General features: G+C 42.2%; 1 protein-coding gene across 1 annotated transcript in view; it reads right to left on the bottom strand.

The window, feature by feature from the left end:
- Window positions 1-1501: 1501 nt before the first annotated feature.
- Window positions 1502-21734, bottom strand: part of CENPP (centromere protein P) — a 233033-nt gene continuing 212800 nt past the window's right edge. Inside the window, exons 6-8 of the mRNA XM_068973744.1 lie at window positions 3273-3352; window positions 2059-2150; window positions 1502-1720 (exon numbers count right to left, since the gene is read on the bottom strand). Of these exons, the coding sequence (XP_068829845.1) occupies window positions 1590-1720; window positions 2059-2150; window positions 3273-3352 (303 nt within the window). The 3' untranslated portion in view covers window positions 1502-1589. The remainder of the gene's footprint in view (window positions 1721-2058; window positions 2151-3272; window positions 3353-21734) is intronic.

The following is a 21734-nucleotide window of genomic DNA, read 5'->3' as shown; positions in this document are numbered from 1 at the left end:
AATTCTGGACCGCCTCCCCATCGGGGCTGCCCAAGGCCCTGCTTCTGCATGATGAGCGACTCCTGGCTGGCGCCAAGAGAGTTCTTGTTGGGGTCACCAAAAGTGTGCCCAGCTGCTATGAAAACTGTTGGGAAACTTGGCTTCAGTTTTTTATTCTATGATAGGTTGTATAGATTATTTATATCATCATTTTGAGGGACTAATGAAGGCTTATTGTAATATAATAGTGAAACCATGAGATTGTATGAAAATACTACACAAAAAATAAGAATATTTTGCTGATTATAATTTTTGTGGGGAATTTTGTGATAAATTGAGAATTATGCTTATTTGAATCAAGCCAGCTCTTCTAGAATTTATTCTTCAGTCCTGTCCTATCATTTACTTCTTACTTCTTCACTCAGAGGTTCAAAAAGATACTCAAATAACACATGCCTCTCATTCATGTGGGATGCTGGGGTACAGGGCTTTGGAGATTCCACACATAGGGGTGTGCATGGAGCCCTGTTGTCATGGTCAAGCTGCAGGCTCCAGAGTACATGGAAGTAGGTAGCTGCCAGAGTTGTTTTGTCCTGAGGTTGCTGGCCTGGGGTGAGGATGGTCTTGCCCAGCACCAGGGTATGCAGGGGACCCTGAATCTCGTGTGTGGAGCTCTGAAGCCCCAGCCCCTCAAGGAGGTAGGCTGGGCAGCCTCCTGTTGCCTATTCTGACTGGAGTGAACGGTCTGAAAACAATCACCCTCTATTTGGGGGAAAAAAATTAAAGATCAGTATCTCCTGCTAGAGGGTCTTGACTCAACCCTTTGCACTTCTCACACTCCACCTCAACCCCTTCCCTGAGGCTTTCATTTGATAGAAACAGTGTTTTCACCCATTCTACTTTAAACTGGCGACTCAGGTCAGTGCAGCACTTAGGACTCTGGGGGACTTTAATGAAAACACTGTTTCTTCTGTGCAGAGGGGCCGGGTGGCTAAGGCCCTGGGTGAAGGGACAATGCCATGTTTGCTGTCTTACTGCATCTGTTAATGTTAACCACTCTACTTTTTTGTGAAAGACCATGAAGAGTGAACGTCAGAGGACTTGCTGCTGAGAGGTGCTGTGAAAGCCTCCAGTGCTGCTTCTAGAGCCAGGAGGTGAGGAGGGTGGTGTGGCTCCCCTGGGGCGTCTGAGGAATGTAAAAGAATGGGGCTGCACTGGTAAGCCCTCCAGGAGTCCCTCAGTGGTGGATGGTAGGAGGAGGGCCAACCTTTGAGATGGGCTGGTGCCGCCTCTGCCCTTAGATTCATACCAAGGTAGGGGCATGGTGGCTCCCCATATCCCAGGATGGACAGCCACTTCTGTACTTTCTTGGATGTTGAGTTTACTTTTAAAAATACACTATATGTGTCACTTGTTTGGTATTTTGAATTTAAATAACTGTATTTATTTTTCATGTCCTGACAACTGATATATAATGTGCCATAATTGCATAAACATGTTCTAAAGGTAAGGTTTCTAAGTGGAAAAGAGCAAATGTTTATATTCAATAAAATCACACACCTCCAGGTGCAGCATCTTACTCCTATGTGTAGTTGTTCACTGTTTGGGAATTAGCTGCTTTCCTCTGTACAGAGTGATTTAATCAGGCTTTCTAGAGTGGCTTCAATGCCTAGCACGCCCAGTAGGGTTCGGAAGCTGAGAGGAGCAGTTTCTATGACTCCGTTCTTGTCCAGTTCCAGGGCTGTAAAGAAAACAAATCAGGTAAGACACTTCACCAAGACACTTCCCTCATTCTCAACTGGCTGCACTGAAGGGAAGTCAGGACGACTGAATCACCTTGACCCAAGCCCCTCCCCACGTTCCTGAGGCAGAGACATCAGGCTATAGTCTGGGAGGGCCTTACGGGGCAACCCTACTTCCATGTGCTTTTTGAGTGATTATAAAAAAAAAATATTTTGAAAACCTATTTTAAAAGTGCATCAGTGAGATTTTTTACTTTTGATTCTTGCCATATAAAACTAGATGAAACGAGTAGGTGTCTGTGTTGAATACAGTGAGAAATCACCAGAACATCCCTACCTCGCAACGGCACTTCGGTGAGAAGATCCAGCTTTGGCAAAACCTTCCCTTCTTCATTTATCTGTATCCTCCAAACAATGACTAGTTCAAATCTGAAAGAGGTAAGATGCATTGCTGAGTGCTTTTAAAATCAGACTAAACTGTATGCAGCATTTGACTCTCTCTCTAGAGGAGAGGATGCCTACATGGGCAGGAACGCTGCTGTCTGCCTAATCACCCTTGGAGTTGCTGCCCTTCCCCAAGGCTGCGCTCAGACTCCCTTGATCTTAAAAACCCACAAGTGAAGAGGGAGTATGGCCAGTTAAACATGAGAAGATATTCAACATCATTAACATACAGGAAAATGACCATAGTGAGATACTGTTTTGTGCCCACTACATGTTAGTTGACCATACAAGTGAAGTACAGGATATCCAGCAACGAGAACTTAAAAGATTACTGGTGGGAAATACTTTAAAAGGAATTTGGCAGTGATACCTGAATCTGCCCTATGACCCAGGAATTTCATTTCTAAGTATATGCTCAAGAGAAGCCTGTGTACTTGTGTGCCCAAGGACATAAACAGGAAATGTTAAAAATAGTGGAAGATAATGATAACCCAAAGGCCCAAGACTTGAAGAATGCAGAGATACATATATTCACCTCATGGAGTGTAAGCAGTGAAAATGAATAGCTACAGCTATAGGCACCACCACAGGTGGATTTTGGAAATAATGTTGAATAAAAAGGCATGTTCCAGAGGCTTACATAACTACACCATTTTAAGGCTTGGAACAAAACATCTTTAGGTGCAGGTCACAGAAGCACATCCTGCCCACGTGCACATAAAGGTACCCACAGTGGGCGGAAGGAGACCTGGACGACTTCTCCCCTCACTCAGTACTTGCAGACTCCCCACCTTTCTTGAAATAAGTTGAAAATAGAACTCCACCCCTCTGGCCTCCCCTGCGTGGCTTCCCTTCCCTAAGGACTCCAGCAGTGAGACCGGCACCTGCTGGACTTTTCCTTATAGATCCCATTTGTGTTTTCCTTATAGATTTCCTTATAGATCCCCTGGTGCTCTCCTGCCATCGCTGCTATCTGTTATAACTCCAAAGACACATCTCAAGATGTCAGTTAGGTGGTTTACATTTGTTTTCTACTATTTGTAATCGTTTTTAACAGGAAAGAACCGTCTGGGTTGGGGAGGGACTTGGTGGGGCCTGTGCACTCACCTGGGTTGACTGGGGTTCCTAATGCCCATGCAGCTGGAGGAGGCCCCCTCTGAGAGCTGCACAGCTTCTGGGTACTTTTCCTATGGGGAGAAGAAACAGAGAAATCTGTGGGGTGTGTCTTGCATTCTCTGAAAATCTTAATTATCAGGCGTGCCACTTTCTCATCTAGGCATCATGGCATCCTAGCCATGACCACCCCCGCTCCTGGCTTCTGTGCTCATCAGCCCTGCCTGTTCTAGATCTCTGCTGCCACACAGCCTCCTGGATTCCACACTAACAACTACCCATATTAACAAGTTACACGACTCCATTCTGATTTTCCTGGCTTGTCTACCCAGGGCCCTGCAGCATTTGCCCAACATACTTTTTCTGTCTTGTCTCGTGACCTGGACAGCTTGAGGAGGCTGGTCACACATGCTGGCCAGCTGACTCATGAAGGTGATGCTGATCCTGATGACTGAAGTGAGTTGCTATATGCCAGGTTTCTCATTGTAAAGCAAATGTTGTTCTTCAGAGCTTTAGCATTTGGCCCAAAAGCCTTTCAAGCTGAGGTCCGTGGGCTTGCCGCTCCACCAGTGGGTGCTTCCACCCTGTCTTCACACTTGCTGCTGAATGGCCCTGGCCTGCACACTGGTAACTGCATGCAGACGGCTCCTGCACAGCCAGCGTGGGGCCACCTGAGCTCTCCTAGTGACCTACGGATCTCCCCAGGCATGGTGTCTGGCTATTCTGGGTAATAGGTTTTCAGAAAGCATGCTCTGCTAGAGGTCAGCTTCATGATGAGATCACGTACCGTTTTAGAGTCAAAAGTATTCTCTCTTAAACGAAAATGAAGTAGAATTTCACAAATTTCTAGGGGTTGACTCCCCCTTCCCCAGCCCCGTGTAACAGTTTTGGAATTGTCTGCTTCTTTCTGTTATCTGTAGTGGGCCCTGGGAACCTCCAGCATTAGACTTGACTTGTAGGTCATTAGAACAACAAAGCTTTGCAGGAATCCGAACAGAATGTTTACAACAGAGTAATGAGTGGCTCTGTCTTCAGTTCTTGGAAAACCTTTTGTTTGTTCTTATAAGAATAGATTGTGGGGTTGGGGTGATATGACAGAGACTTAAAGTAGGCTCCACAGTGAGATTTCAAGTTCCGCAAGGGACAGCTTTTGAAATCCCTCTTCTTACAGCTCTTGCTATTGAAATGGACACCTGGGCTGATGCTGAAATCAGATGTAAGCCCTGCCACGTCCCAAATCCAAACCTACACCCTGCCCTGAGGGCCACCCTAAGCCTCATGGAAGGACAGTGAGGTGCAGCTTCATCTGAGAAATGCTTGGTCTAGCAGCCAGGCAGACAGCCCCCGTCCCCCTGCAAGACAAGGCACAGGGCTGGGGCTGTGTGGGCAGAACCTATGAGCTTCAGAGGATGGGGCCTTCCTGAGGCCACAGGTACTTGATGGGCTGAACAAAATAAGCTCCCTCAAATGAGGTCTTGTGGGGACAAAGTTGTGTCACAACTTTTAAAGGACCAGCCCACATATCAGTGAGCTTGTTGCCAGCGTGTGAGGCCAGTGCTCTCAGACCCGTGTGTGAAAGATGCTGATGGAGCAAGAACACATCCAAACACCAAGCCATTCTGACCAAAGGCTGGGGTGGGCCTGGTTTAAACTTACAGATGATTTCTAATTTCAGGGAAGCAGTTTTTATGAGAAAATGTATACCTAAATTTTTTAAATGGAAAGTGCTGGCTGGTTTTTAAACCTCAGGCTCTTCTAAATTAATAACAACTGTATGAGGAATGTAAAGGAGAACATGTGACTGGCAGTGTAACTTCCAGGCTGAGCTGAAAGCACGTGGCCTGGGCCAGTTCCAGCTTGAGGCCCAAGGGCTTGGTCTGCCTCCAAGCAGACCTCAGCCTCTCTAGGCCTTCTTCTCATGAGCAAAAGGAGGGTTTAGATTAGAAGCTTTCACTAAAAAAAATAAAATGTACTCCTTTTAGTTTTTAAAATAAAAACCAAAAGTAGAAATGCTGACATTAGGAAGAGATCGGGCATTTCTGGAGAGCTCTTAGGGACTTGTGTGGAAAGTTTCCTTTTATACAAGTTAATAATATTGCCCCGTTTATCCAGCTTCATTCACTTGCCTGGTGACCTCAAATATTCAAAGCTGACAGGAAGAAAGCAACTAAAGGTTGAAGAGGAGCCCAGAGACACAACATAAACAGCAAAGTCTAGATACCATTGCTGATAGTTAGAAATATAAAACGTGGGTCTCACTGACAGAGTGTACACATACAAGTGGCCTGGAGGGAAAAGACAGAAAAGTTGGAAAAAGTGATACAACTAAATGCAAAGTGGGTCTGAGGTCACAGCCAAATATCAGTACATTTCAAAAGCAATTAAAAGTTCTACATATTACTGTATTTGACATTCAAAAAAGACAACAGAATCACCAAGAAAGGATTAAGATGATGTACTCAGATAAGGCAGCCATCGGGCCAATGTTTTAGAATATTTAACATGAAAAAATAGCTACACACACAAAAAAAAGGTTGACAGGAAAGTTATCACCCTGACTTGGAAATCGCCTTGGACACTTCACATTCTGCCACTAGTAAAACTAAGGTCCAGGCCTGGAACCTAAAGGGAGCAAATGGGAGCTTTGTGCTTCACAGTGTTGTTGGGAAGGCTGGGAACAGGCTGTGTTGTGCTGATCCTGTGCGTACACTGGGCCTGTCAGTCTTTCACAGGAAGTTTGTCCTAAGTGGTGATTCAAAAATGGATGTTTAGAACTTTCCTGGTGGTCCAGTGATTAGACTCCATGTTCCCAGTGCTGGGGGCATGAGTTCGATCCCTGGTCAAATTAAGATCCTGTATGATACCAGGCTCCTCTGTCCATGGAATTTTCCAGGCAAGACTACTGGAGTGGGTTGCCATTTCCTTCTCCAGGGGATCTTCCTGACCTAGGGATCGAACCCAGGCCTTTCGCATTGCAGGCAGATGCTTTACCATCTGAACCACCAGGGAAGCCACATGATACACAATGCAGCCAAAAAAAAAGGGGTGGGGGTTGTGTGTGTATTTAGCTGCTTGCCATGTGCCTGGAGTCTGCAGTCAAGAACTCTCCTGGTGTTTATGATAGAAAAAATGGTAGCTTCGAGAAAGCTGGGAATTTGTTATTCGTCCCAGTTTTCTACCTGAGACCCATTTGGAATGGCTGCTGGTCCAAAGGGAAGAGAATTTTAAACAGAACTTTAGAGAAAACCAACCATGTATTACGGATCAGTCATTCTATCCCAGTTCACTCCCCCTGCCACTTAAATGAATGGGAAACCTTGAATCTTGAGTTTAAATGTATCCTTGAGTGTTCACAGATATCTAGAGCGAGTGGTAGTCATGATACCCTTCATCCCTGGATACTCAGTGGCATTTCCCCAAACAGGGCCATCTTCCTGCTTTACAAAAACATAACATTTCAACCAGAAATTTTCAGTTGTTCCCAGCTCCCTCCTGTGACCATCACATCCTCCCCGCCCCAACTGCCCCAGGCAGTTTTGGCAGTTTGGAAAATGAGGCCTCTTGGGCCTCAGTCCAGGTCTGATGTCTCCCCATGATGCCACATTGGGAGGGCTCCAGAAATGCTGCTGTGCTTCTGGGGTGACCCAAAAGCCACCCTTTCCCCTCTGTTATTGGAATTTTCCAAGGGGACATCATGAGACCAGGCTACTGTCTGGCTCCTCAGTCAGACATCCACTCATCAGCCTGGGCCTGCTGGTGCCTCAAAGCTGAGTCAACCACACGAGGGGTGCCAAAGGGTGACTGTCTCCATCATTCCTTCCACACTGGCAAGTAGATTTTCACCAGAAAAACGAGCTTCACTTCTCCCTTATTTATTTTCTATCGCCATTGACTCACAAGTCACTGATTTATTCAACGTATATCAGTGTTTCTTTAGGAAGCTGATGGTATTTAGAAACCAAGACCTAGGCTCATTGCTCCTGGGGCTTTGGTGGCTTACAGGCTCTCTCAGGGGGAAGAACTTGGTAAGAGAGGTTGGCGTGACACATGTGTGAGGATGCACATAACACAGCCCCTTGGGAATCCTTCTGCACACACATACTAACCAACAAGCGATGACCTCAATACCTCTATCCACCTCCTAGAATTTTCTAGCCTTCTTCCTTCTGCAGCTATAAAATCACTCTGTTCCTAGGAAGGAAGAGAGCTTACACAAATAATCCCTTTATACCTTCCCTGTTTAGAATGGAAAGGGGAAATTTAGGCAAGCAAAATCAGTCAAATATATAGCCAAGAAACATATACCCTGCAATAAATCTGAAGGCAAGTGTACCCGTAAAAGCTCTACTCCATTAAGAGTACTAAACAATAAACATCACTTCAGGTGAGGATACAAGTCCAAGAAGTAGTTCTTAAGATTTTTAAGATTGTCATTTTCATTCTAATTAATTGGGTAGCAATTGTACACTTTTTTATGTAGTCTGTTCCCTTCTAGACTAATAATTAAAAAGCAAGGCAAGTTGGTTTCTTTTACAATAGTCAGAAATGATAATTAAGAAGCTGAACACATACACATACATGTAATAATCAGTGCTAAAAACTCTAAATTTCACAACTTTCTCTTCATATACAATTTTTAATATGTAATTGTGCCAGCAAAATAATGAAATGCAGGCAGATGATGAAAGTAATATTCAGATATTCACTGGCAATTTTATTGTTACTAATAAAACTCTCACTATTTTATATATCTCAAAGTAACGTGCAAACCATTGAAACTGATTGTAATTTAAAGTTACTATGGTCTGGGCACTTCCCTAATGGTGCAGTGGCTGAGACTCTGTGATCCCAATGAAAGGGGCTTGGGTTCAATCCCTGGTCAGGAAACTAGATCCCATATGCTACAATTAAAGACTGCACATGCCACAGCTAAGAGCCAGCACTGCCAAATAAAAAATACTTTTTTAAACGTTAAAAAAAGAGAAGTTATTATGATCTAATTTGAATTTTTTCATAGATTCACAGACATTTTGAGCTTTTAAGATGTTTTCTCTTTCAAAAGACAAATTACACATCCACAATGCCACATACAATTTAACAGCTAAAGCCTTTGACTGTGTGGATCACAATAAACTGTGGAAAATTCTGAAAGAGATGGGAATACCAGACCACCTGACCTGAGAAATCTGTATGCAGGTCAGGAAGCAACAGCTAGAACTGGACATGGAACAACAGATTGGTTCCAAACAGGAAAAGGAGTACGTCAAGGCTGTATATTGTCACACTGCTTATTTAACATATGCAGAGTACATCATGAGAAACGCTGGGCTGAAAGAAGCACAAGCTGGAGTCAAGATTGCCGGGAGAAATATCAATAACCTCAGATATGCAGATGACACCACCCTTATGGCAGAAAGTGAAGAGGAACTAAAAAGACTCTTGATGAAAGTGAAAGAGGCGAGTGAAAAAGTTGGCTTAAAGCTCAACATTCAGAAAACTAAGATCATGGCATCTGGTCCCATCACTTCATGGGAAACAGATGGGGAAACAGTGTCAAGACTTTATTTTTGGGGGGCTCCAAAATCACTGCAGATGGTGATTGCAGCCATGAAATTAAAAGACGCTTACTCCTTGGAAGGAAAGTTATGACCAACCTAGATAGCATATTGAAAAGCAGAGACATTACTTTGCCAACAAAGTTCCATGTAGTCAAGGCTATGGTTTTTCCAGTGGTCATCTATGGATGTGAGAGTTGGACTGTGAAGAAAGCTGAGCACCGAAAAATTGATGCTTTGAACTGTGGTGTTGGAGAAGACTCTTGAGAGTCCCTTGGACTGCAAGGAGATCCAACCAGTCCATTCTAAGGAGATGAGCCCTGGGTGTTCTTTGGAAGGAATGATGCTAAAGCTGAAACTCCAATACTTTGGTCACCTCATGCAAAGAGTTGACTCATTGGAAAAGACTCTGATGCTGGGAGGGATTGGGGGCAGGAGGAGAAGGGGATGACAGAGGATGAGATGGCTGGATGGCATCACCGACTTGATGGACGTGAGTCTGAGTGAACTCCGGGAGTTGGTGATGGACAGGGAGGCCTGGCATGTTGCTATTCATGGGGTCACAAAGAGTTGGGCATGACTGAGCGACTGAACTGAACTGAACTGAACGGTAACGGGCTCGTGATCTAGTGCAAGCAACTTGGTGTGCGTATATTTTTTGGCTGCACTGTGTGGCTTGCTAGGTCTCATTCCTGGACCAGGGATTGAACCCAGGCCATGGAGTGAAAGCCCAGAGTCCTGTCCACTAGGCTACCAAGGAACTCCCCTGTGCCTATTTTTTATTAGAGGTTCTTAGTTTTCTCTCCAGAGGAGTGAGGTTGTATTGCTGAGTCCAGGCCCCTTTTAGTAGTGCCAAGCTTTTTCAAAACACAGGCCTTCCGTCAGGGCGAGGATGGACTGCCTCTCATATAGACTTTCTACTAATTCTCCTCCTACCCACAGTCCCTTTTTCAGAGGTTCCAGAGAACAAATCGGTTGATTTGTTCCTTCCTCCAAGGAAGATAGCTTTCCCAGTCTCCTGCGTGCTGAGAGTCACACTCGGCTGGAAACCCTTGACTTGGAGGTCATTTTTCAGTGGCAATGGCCCCTGAGGCCCTGCCCCCAGGGATGGTTCCCATACTCCCAGGGAAAGTCAAAGCAACCTCCAAACGACTGTTCGGGCATGTTGCCTTCAGGGGTTAGGTCTCAGCTTTGTCTGGGCCTCATCAAACTATAATTATCTGCTTCCTGAATGTACTGCTGCCTTCCTCTGGCCTATTCTTCATCTTTGTGTATTACGTCTTTTCAAACTCTCTCTACTGTCATTCGTGAAGAATTTTAGCAGAGTGGCTGATGAAGGTAGTATGTTTCAATGGTCCACTTTTGAGCCCTTTTACATTTATATTTTCAATTTTTCCTCGTACTTGATGAATAGTTTGGGTATAGAATTTAAGGTTTAAATAGTATTTAAATTATTATATATATAAAGGTAGTGATATATGTCCAAATTTGTATTCTAGAGTCCTATGTTAAAATGCTTTCAAGGCTGGAGCACTGGGATGACCCAGAGGGATGGGAATGGAGAAGGAAATGGGAGGGGGTTTCAGGATGGGGAACACATGTAAACCCATGGCTGATTCATATCAATGTATGGCAAAAACCACTACAATATTGTAAAGTAATTAGCCTCCAACTAAAAAAATTAATAAAATTAATTTCAGTTTTTTAAAATGGAAAGAAAATAAATAATTAAGTCAACCCATGTCCTTAGAAATAGAGGAAATCCCCCACCCTGGGACAAAATAAAAGAGGGCATAAATAATGTTTGTAACTAAAATTTTAAATGGTTCAAATCATGTACTATATCAAGTCCTGATAACTTTATTTTCATAAACCAAAATGAATATTAGGCAAGAGAATTAAAATGTGAGAAAGGAAACAAGTCTTGATGAAATAATCCAAATGACAATAATAATGTATTCTATTTGCACAATAGTTCTAACTTTGCCAGATCTTTACATATTTATTCACAGGATACCTTTATGAACTGGGGATATAAAATTATGCACACTTTAAAAATAAGGGAAAAAAGGCTCAGAGATTTGCAAGGCTGTTCTAATGACCCTGAGCCCAAAGTAAAGAAGCCAAGCTGAGCTGGCTTCCTAACTCCAATGCCTTTCTCGAAGCAAATTTCAGGTGACCCACAGTCCAGCTGAGAGTAGACTCACCTTGAAACCAATAAGGCTTATGCTTCAGGGACCAATAATTCCCTCCCTGTACATGGGCTCCTTTCAAGCCCCTCTACTGAATTTAAAACAAATAATTTTTTAGAACAGTTCTAGATTGACAGAAAAATTGGAAGGATAGTACAGAGTTCCTATATTATTAACATCTAATATTGGTGTGGTATATTTGTTACAATCAATGCACCAATATTGAGATATCACTTTTATAACTGAAGTCTATATTTTATTTAGTTATCTTAGTTTTTACTTAATGTCTGTTTTCTGTTTCAGAATTCCCACTCAGGATCCCACGTGACATTTCTGTGAGAGGTAGGAAAATTCACCTAGATCCTTACTCTATATACACCTTCTTATGTTCTGCCATGGGTTTAAGTATTAGGCTTATTCTAATAAGGGGCTCCCATTTTTTTTACCTAAGGACTCTTAAGAGAAAATGCACATTTGTTCTTTGGGTCTTAGAGTAACACATCTTGCCATCTGGCAGCGCCCTTAGGACCAGGCCGGAAGAAGGGGTCAGCTGATCCTGGGCTTGACTTGAGATTCAAACCAGGTAATAAGAGAGGAGCAAACATGAAAACGCTTTCACATATGCATCTGTCTACAGACCATCCATGAACTGGCAAAATGCATCTTATAATAATTCAAATTTTCAGCATGGACTAGCTCTTGAATTGATTGAGGGCAGAGGATTTTCTTTGCTGCTTTGTCCTGAAACTGCTTTATTTTACTAGAGAAATTCTTAAGTAAAAGTATTTCAAATTCATCCTCTCACACACAATGAGACGTACACACGTGATGAACTTGGATTGACTAATTCATCACTCAAAATGATTTGCAGCATGGCTATTGTGTGGAACTATTGTGGACTGTCAGACCTGTTTTTCTTTGCCTGGCAAGCTTTCTTATTACCCTTACTCTGGCAACAGACCTGTCCCTTTCATAGGATTGGCTCAGGTCATCACAGACTATTAGCTCCTCATGAACAGCATATAATGTACCCTGGGCCAAATGGCAGATGCTGGGAGGACAAAACCTTTTCCAGCAGGGGCTGTTCAGTGGGCAGCCTCTTCCAGGCTGTGGGAGGCCTGTGTGTTGCCCTGATAGACAACCAGCAGAGAATCGTGCAGAAATGAGGGCCTCACAACAGGAGGGAAAATCCTCTATCTTGATGTGATCCCCACATGCAGGCTACCCTTTCTTTAATTGTCTGAACTACTCCAGCTCTCTGCTACAAACTTTCCTTTTTGTTAAGCCAATGTGACTTTACATTTCTGTCCCTGTTGAAAGAGCTCCAATCAAAACACTGGGTACTTTGTTAAATGCTGGGTATGTCCTGGAACAAAATAACACTAAGCATCAGGAAAGTAAAAATAAAAACTACAAATGGAATACCACAACATACACACCTGAATGGCTACAAACAACTGACAAAACCAGTGTTGAAACTGATACAAGCAACTGTTACCCTCACACCCTGTGGGTGAGAGTGTAAATGGGCACAGTTATTTTGACAACACCTCCAAAAGCTGAACATACATCTACCCTAAGATTCACCAATTATACCCAACATAAACATGTACCTGTATCACCAAAAGGCATGCACACAGCAGCACTGTTTACAACTGCCAGGACCTGGAGAGGGCCAGGGACAGAACCCTGGGTGAATGCTTTGTGGCTCATCCATGTGACAGAAGGCTCAAGGGCTGTGAAATGAATGATCACCAGTTACACTCCACATGGATGGACCTCAGGGATAGTGTATGCAGTGACAAGCACTAACCCCATCTTGTAGTACCTGTGGCAGGTGGGTGGGCCCTGGGGGCTGCTCCTGCTCTGGTTCCTCTTCCAGTGAATGGTTCTGTAATTTTGTGAAAAATCATCCAACTGTGCATTTATGACATGTGTGCCCTTTCCTGTATCTATATATTTCAACAAAAAATTAAAATACAAAAGATAGCTCCCCTCAGCCCATGAAGTATACAACCCAGTGAAGACAGACAATAAGCAAGTAAACACAGAAAAGCTTCCCCTCTGCCATCCAGGGTGGAGAATGCTTGTTCTTTTTCTCATCCAGAAGCCCATCTCAATTACTTTGCTATCTTTTTTTGGGTCTTCTCCAGCTCTATCATTTCTGTCTTGAAGAGCCAACCCTAACTGCATGAAATATGTACAGATATTCTAGGATTTGGGACCAAGAACATAAAACCTATTTTCTTTTACCTGATCATCCTGAATTAAGGCTAACAATCTGCAAGCCTTTCTTGATGTTGAGGTATCTGAAATACTGTTTTGAGAATGAACAGGGAGGCCTGGCATGCTGCGATTCATGGGGTCGCAAAGAGTCGGACACGACTGAGCGACTGAACTGAACTGAATATGCCTTTTTTTGGGTCACTACTGATAACCAAAGGTGCATTTTTTCCCCCCGGCCATGCTGCACTGCAATGTGGGATCTTATTCTCTGACCAGAGATCAAATCCACACCCTTTGCAGTGGAAGCATGGAGTCCTAACCACTGGACTGCCAGGGAAGTCCCCAAGGGCCCATCTTTTGATAGGTATTTTCTGGATTTCTTTTTCCCTGAAGGTCTTATCTTATGCACAATAAATTTTTATTATTTTTTTGTGTCCTCTAACTAATGTTTTCACTGCATTCCCATTCTCTCGGTATTTCAATATGTGGAAAGGCTTAAAGTTGTCCGAAAATATGGAGATTTCACTGTTGACTTTTTCTTGGCTCATTTATATAACAGTTCAATTGCTTAACACTTCTCTATTCTGAAAATATGGTCCACGTGACTTTGTTAAACTGGAATTAGTTGAACCACATTTGAGATAAGTGGGCCAAAAGCTGCAGCTTAAAATTTTTTGTTACATGAAAATTTTACTTGTAAAAACATTTCTTTGAATGTTTGTAAACTTTCTTTCTGGCTGCACTGGGGCTCTGTTGCTGTGCGTGGGCTTTCTCTAGTTGCGGCAAGCGGGGCTGCTCTCTAGTTGTGGTGCCCAGGCTTCTCATGGCAGTGCCTTCTCTTGCCGAGCACGGGCTCTAGAGCCTAGGCTCAGTAGTTGTGCTGCATGGGCTTAGTTGCCCCGCAGCATGTGGAATCTTCCTGGACCAGGGATAGAACCCGTGTCCCCTGTACTGGCAGGTAGATTCTCAACTACTGGACCACCAGGGAAGTCCTGAATGTTTGTAAACTTTCTACTTATCTTTCCTAATCTCCTTATATTAAAGTTCAGCCAATTTGCATATTTAAATAATACTCGAAGAAACATACTAATTTCCAGAGGCTGAGGCTGACCAAAGAAATGCCTGTACAAACTTTATTTGAGAACAGAAAGACATCATGATGAAGGTCTGGAGGGGAACTCAGGCCCCAGGACTCCAGAGGCTTGCCCAACAACAGTCCAAGGTGGATTACGTGGCCCAGCAACAAAAGAAAATGGAAACAGAGGATGTGAGCCAACACAGTCAAGCTTTTTTTTTTTTTAAAGACAAGACAGTCTAAGGACAGATTCCATTTTCCTAAAGGTCATACTTCAGCCTCATATAAATGTAAATTCCATCCTGTTTTAAATATCAAAAACTGTAAGCACAGTATTTATACATTTGCAACAGAAAGAGGGTCCTTTACTTATAAGTGCCAAAAGCAGTGAATACTAACCAGATGTGGTTTTCTGCCTCTTACAAAGCAAGAAATGAGAAGAAATGACAGTTGGACTTAAAAAAAAAAAATCTTAAAACAATTAAAACAATTTGTCCTACTAACAGAATTGAGTAGCTGAAAGCCTCCACTGAAATACTACTAGTGAACTTGCTTAAGCAGGGCCCTCCTGTTTCTTCCAAGAGCACTTGCAAATAGCTGGGCTTTTCTGCCACACCCTTCTACCTGAAAGTGATAATAATGTTCAGGTAAGTGAAGTGAAGTGAAGTGTCCAACTCTTTGCAACCTCACTCTTTGCAGCCTACCAGGCTCCTCCGTCTATGGGATTTTCCAGGCAAGAGTACTGGAGTGGGTTGCCATTTCCTTCTCCAGAAGATCTTCCCAACTCAGGGACTGAACCCAGGTCTCCCGCATTGCAGGCGGATGCTTTATCCTCTAAGCCACCAGAGAGGTTCAGGTAAGATGCTCCTAAATGAGTGGCCTGGAGACCCTGATTTATGCAAACATGATTATGGATGTCTGAAATCATTTAACTATTTATAAGAGGAAGGTGATTATTACCTCATGCTTTCCCTAAGTAACCAATCTTTAAGTTCTTGAGGCAAAAATATAATCAGTCTTTTCTTTTGGGTGGGTACTGAGGGTGGGGTGGCAGGGTGGGTAGTGATGGTAATATTGTCTGGTTTGTGTTTATCAGAAAAATACAGTATTTAAAACACATTAAAAATATTATAATCAAAGACTGGATGAAGACTATAAAAGACTGAAAAAACAGGAAATGTGAACATATTATTTTCTATTTAAATTATAACTAGACTTTGTAAGATAGTTTAAAAAGGCATTCAACAACAATTTGAACTATCATAAATAGCTTGAATGTAATACTTTAGTGTAAAAAATAGATTTGCAGGATGCTTAATTTGAAATCTACTTTAAAAGAATACAGAACCACTTCAGATCCACTAGAATATCTATAGTAAAAAAGACAGACAATAAAAAGACAAATGTTGGTGAGAATGTGACAAATGCAGACCTCAGACATTGTTGGTGAGATATAAAATGGGATAGCCACTTAAGAGTTTGGCTGTTTCCCTCCCCCCCACCCCCCACTTTTTAATGTCCTTTATAAATTCTGAGATGATACATTCATGTATGAAGTTTTAATTGTCCCTTTAAATCTAGTCCATATTTTCACATAGGATCCTGTCATTCAAATTTTTCTGCACTGGGACAAACACCTGAGGATATCTGACAAAACAACATTCTTTTATTTTAAATATAGCATCTATTTCATTCTATCTTTCTGGTACTCTTATTGGATTACATTAAACCACCTAATTCTATGCTTAACTGAACTCCTTTATGTTCCATCTAATTATCTTTCTAGAAGTTCTTTGTCTGACTTCTTCAAATACATCTTCTAATTTTCTTTTTACTAATATTTAACCGTTGTTTCATTTATCCACTGGTTTCTAAATTTTAAAAATTCTAACGACATTGAAAAAATGTATTAAAAAAAAAGAAAAAATGTATAAATGTAAATTTGTTTCTTTTTCCAATAGGTTTTTGTAAAAAAAAAAAAAAAAAAATTGCTCTGGGGCTTGCCTGGTGGCACAGTGGATAGGAATCTGCCTGCCATTGCAAGGATCACCTGGTCTAGGAAGATACCACATGACGTGGAGCAACTAAGCCCACGTGCCATAACTTCTGAGCCCAAGCCCGCACTCTAGGGCCTGAGAACTGCAATTACTGAACCCGGGTATGACAACAGCGCTCCAAGAGCCTGTGCTCCCCAACAAGAAAAGCCACTGCAGTAGAGGCCTGCACACCACAGTCGAGAATAGCTCCCGCTCACCATAACTAGAGAAAGCCCGCATGCAGCAACAAAGAGCCAGTGCGACCAAAAATAATAAATTTTAAGAAACTGTCCCTTATTTCTAAATTAGGTTTATATTTTAGGTACTTCTTTGGTATCTTTAACCTTGTACTTTTTTTGTCTAGATTGACTAGTTTTTGTCTAGATTGTTTTATAATTCTCACTTATAGAAGTTTGCTTTATGAAATTAAGCATAATGTTTTAAATGTATACTTGCTTCATCTACAAGCTTCCCTGGTGGCTCAGATGGGAAAGAATCTGCCTGCAAAGCAGGAGACCTGGGTTTGATCCCTGGGTTGGGAAGATATCCTGGAGAATGGAATGGCTCCCCATTCCAGTATTCTTGCCTGGAGAATTCCATGGACAGAGGAGCTTGGCAGGCTACAAGTCCATGGGGTTGCAAAGAGTTGGACGTGACTGAGTGACTAACACTCTTTCATCTGGGGTCATATTTTTCTGTGACAGTTCTGTGAAATTGTGTGAGAATTTCCCTCTCTGGCAGTTTCAAGGTGGCTTTTCCCAGAGCTCGGAGAAGTCCCTGTATGTTCAATTTATATTCCTTTCCAGATTTGGGCTTCTACCTAAACCACACAAGCAGTGTAAACTGAGATCCAGTATATATCTATGCCAGGGATCTGGAGACGTGAGTTTCTCCACCTAAGTTCCCTGCAGTTTCTTTGGCCTGGCTGGCAGTTTTCCTCTTCCTCTGTCAACTAACAGAAATCCTTGAGGCCCCAGCTCTGGGAAGAGGATTTACCCTAGTATCTGATACAGTCCAGGCTGTCTTCCAGACCCAGGGCCCAAATCTGTGTTCTACCCAGCACTAGCTCCTGTTCTTGCTTTGATTTGTCTCCTTATTTATGGCTCTTGGGACATTTCTACCTCTTTCTTTTGAGCTTGACTATAATACTTACGACATGTTGTACTCAATCCAGAATTTCTGAACAATTAAAATGGTGGGAAAGGGTATAGATGGTCATCTTAGCCTGCCATATTTACTTTCCTTTTCTTTTTGGCTGAGCTGTGAGGCATGCAGGATCTTAGTTCTCTGACCAGAGATGGAACCTGTACCGCCAGCAGTGGAATTGTGTAATCTTAACCACCAGGGAAGTTCCTGACATATTTAAGTCTCCACTTGCTTTCTTTTTGGTGAGAAATATCACATTTTCATTTCTCTTTATACAAATAATTAACACGTGCATTCTCACTATGAAAATTAAATGGTTAAAGGAACTTTCTTGGTGGTCCAGTGGTTAAGAATCTGCCCACCGTAGCAGGGGATATAGGTGTGATCCCTGATCCAGGAAAGTCCCACATGCTGTGGTGCAACTAAGCCCATGTGCTACAACTACTGAAATCTGCTCACCTACAGTCTCTGTTCCACAAGAGAAATCATCACACTGACAAGCTGGCGCACCCCAGCAAGGAGTAGCACCCATTCGCCACAACTAAATAAAGTCTGTCTGCAGCAACAAAGACCCAGTGCAGCCATAAATATATATATATATATATATATATATATATATATATATATATATATATATATAAAATGGTAAAAGCTAAGTTAAAGTCTTCTTTGACATAACCCCAATTCTAGTCTCCACCCCTCTGTCCCCAGGTATCTTGCAGATCTCTTCCCATATTACAGTTCTCTACAGACCCACAGAAGATATGAAATTACATCTCAGTGAAAAATACCTCAATAGAGAAAATTTAGTGAATAAAATCATATTACACCATATTGTTTTCTCATTTCTTTTCTTCACTCAGCAATGTATTGAAGAGCTTTCTCAGTGAAGATAGAGTTTCTATCTGGGGTCGCTGTGTAGTATTCCACTGTATATTTAATTGCTGGGTAGTATTTAATCTCTGTGCAGTATTCCATTGGGATTAATTTTCAAGGGTGTGTCAGCCCATGAGGGAAAATTTCCTCAAAGGAGAGAAATGCTTTTAGCAGAAGGAAGGGAAGTTATTGGGCACCGAACAACTGATGTCCACCCTCTACCACCATGTTCTACCAGTCACTCATAGCTACATACTGTAAGTATGGTGTTAGGACCATTCCACAGAATACGATGGACACCCCCACAAAACTTCGGGTCAGATGTTGACACTGATGGCTCCATTCATTGCAAGAGGGTATGTATCAAGGCATACAGTAGGCTTAACAAACATTTGTTGAATTCATTGAAGGCACATGACTTACAAGTAAAAAAGCTAAAGGAAACAAAAGTAATTTAGTGAAACTGAGAATTATAGGAGAATGACTGGAAAACAAAGCTTTAAATAAGAAAGTAAATACAGAGAAGTTCTTAGATAGATGTTTCCGTATAAAATCTGAAGGACTTCAGGAAAGACACTTGGTCCAAGACAGAAGCAACTACTGTAATTCCTGGCACATAAGTGCCTGGTAAACAATATGACTAGTTGGTTAAAACAAACAGAAACTGAAAAATAAAATGCTGAGCACCTAACTCTGTGCCAAAAGCATGTGAAACACATACTTAGGCAAGACCCTCATGTGATTTTGAGAGGCAAAGAGTAATTGGAACAAAGCAGATGCATGCTAGGAGTCACTGCTAGCAGCTTGTTTAGAAGGAACTAGCATCCAGTTGTGTGTTACAGTCATGAAATTGGCCAAGATGGTACTGGGGAGGGGCAATGGGGTGCTGAGAAAGAGTCTCTGAGAAAATATGAGGAAGCAAGATTAATTACAGTGGTTTGATTTAGTCTTTTATTCCTATTTGACACAGAGCATAATGCTTGCATAGGTCTTGTGATGGTTCAAGAAACTGCAGTAAGATGGATGGAGTTGGAAGGCATTACACTAAGTGAAAGAAATCAGACAGAGAAAGACAAATACTATATAACATCACTTACATGTAGAATCTAAACAATAATAACAGACTATTGAATATAACAAAAAAGAAGCAGACTCACAGAAGCAGAGAACAAACGAGGGGTCACCAGTGAGGGTGGGGGAAGGGGGTAATACAGGGGTAGGGGGTGGGAAGTATGAACTTTTGGATGTAAGTAAGATTGGCTCAAGGACATACTGGACAACATGGAGAATATAACCAATATTTTGTAATAACTATAAATGGAAAGTAACCTTTAAAAACTGTATTAAACAAACTGAACTAAGGGGAGCCATCAAATTGTAGACAGAAAAAATGATCATTGCTAAGTGCTTGATCATTGCTAATTCTCCCTTCAAAAGACATAAATAAACCATTTTCAGCATGAAAACACTTAAAATTTACTTTCACTACTCTGAATCACAGATACCAAATGGCATGCCACCATAAATAGATGACGGCATGGCTCCTCCTGCTATCGTACTGGTGATTTCATAGTGAAAATATTGTTTGTTTCACTAAAGCCTGCTTGAAATTAGTTTTAAAAGCAAAAAACATCAGATATGCAGATGACACCACCCTTACGGCAGAAAGCGAAGAAGCACTAAACAGCCTCTTGATGAAAGTGAAAGAGGAGAGTGAAAAAGTTGGCTTATAACTCAACATTCAGAAAACTAAGATCATGGCATCCCTTTGCATCACTTCATGGTAAATAGATGGGGAAATAATGGAAACAGTGACAGACTTTTATTTTTTAGGCTCCAAAATCACTGCAGATGGTGACTGTAGCCATGAAATTAAAAGACACTTACTCCTTGGAAGAAAAGCTATGACCAACCTAGACAGCATGTTAAAAAGTAGAGACATTACTCTGCCAACAAAGGTCCATCTAGTCAAGACTATGGTTTTTCCAGTAGTCATGTATGGATGTGAGAGTTGGACTATAAAGAAAGCTGAGCGCCAAAGAATTGATGCTTTTGAACTGTGGTGTTGGAGGAGGCTCTTTAGAGTCCCTTGGACTGCAAGGAGATCCAATCTGTCCATCCTAAGGGAAATTAGTCCTGAATATTCATTGGAAGGACTGATGGTGAAGCTGAAACTACATTACTTTGGCCAACTGATGTGAAGAGCTGACACATTTGAAAAGACCCTGATGCTGGGAAAGATTGAAGGTGGGAGGAGAAGGGGATGACAGAGGATGAGATGGTTTGATGGCATCACCGACTCAATGGACATGAGTTTGAATAGGCTCTGACAGGTGGGGGAAACTGGGTCTTGTTCTGATGGGCGGGGCCGTGCTGAGAAAATCTTTAATCCAATTTTCTGTTGATGGGCAGGGCTGTGTTCCCTCCCTGTTGTTTGACCTGAGGCCAAACTATGGTGGAGGTAATGAGGATAATGGACCTCCTTCAAAAGGTCCCATGCAGTTTCCCCTTCAGTCAGTCTCTCCCAACAGAAAGTTTCCATAAGCCTCTTATCCTTCTCCATTAGAGGGCTGACAGAATGAAAACAACAATCACAGAAAACTAACCAAACTGATCACATGGACCACAGTCTTTTCTAACTCAGTGAAACTATGAGCCATGCTATGTAGGGCCACCCAAGATGGACGGGTCATGGTGGAGAGCTCTGACAAAACATAGTCCACTGGAGAAGGGAACGGCAATCCACTTCAGTATTCTAGCCTTGAGAACCCCATGGACAGTATGAAAAGGCAAAAAGATAGATAGGACACTGAAAGATGAACTCCCCAGGTCAGTAGGTACCCAATATGTTACTGGAGATTGGTGGAGAAATAACTCCAGAAAGAATGAAGAGATGGAGCCAAAGCAAAAACAACACCCAGTTGTGGATGTGACTGGTGATGGACTGCATAGGAACGTGGAATGTTAGGTTCATGAATCAAGGTAAATTGGAATTGGTCAAACAAGAGATGGCAAGAGTGAACATCAACATTTTAGGAATCAGTGAACTAAAATGAACTGGAATGGGTGAATTTAACTCAGATGACCATTATATCGACTACTGTGAGCAGGAATCCCTTAGAAGAAATGGAGTAGCCATCATAGGTAACAAAAGAGTCTGAAATGCCATACTTGGATGCAATATCAAAAACAACAAAATGATCTCTGTTCATTTCCAAGGCAAACCATTCAATATCACAGTAATCCAAGCCTATTGCCTGATCAGTAATGTTGAAGAAGCTGAAATTGAACGGTTCTATGAAGACCTACAAGACCTTCTAGGACTAACACCTAAAAGAAATGTCCTTTTC

The sequence above is a fragment of the Capricornis sumatraensis genome, chromosome 6, assembly GCF_032405125.1.
Source record: "Capricornis sumatraensis isolate serow.1 chromosome 6, serow.2, whole genome shotgun sequence".
Taxonomy (NCBI): domain Eukaryota; kingdom Metazoa; phylum Chordata; class Mammalia; order Artiodactyla; family Bovidae; genus Capricornis; species Capricornis sumatraensis.
This window is presented reverse-complemented; position numbering and strand designations above follow the sequence as displayed.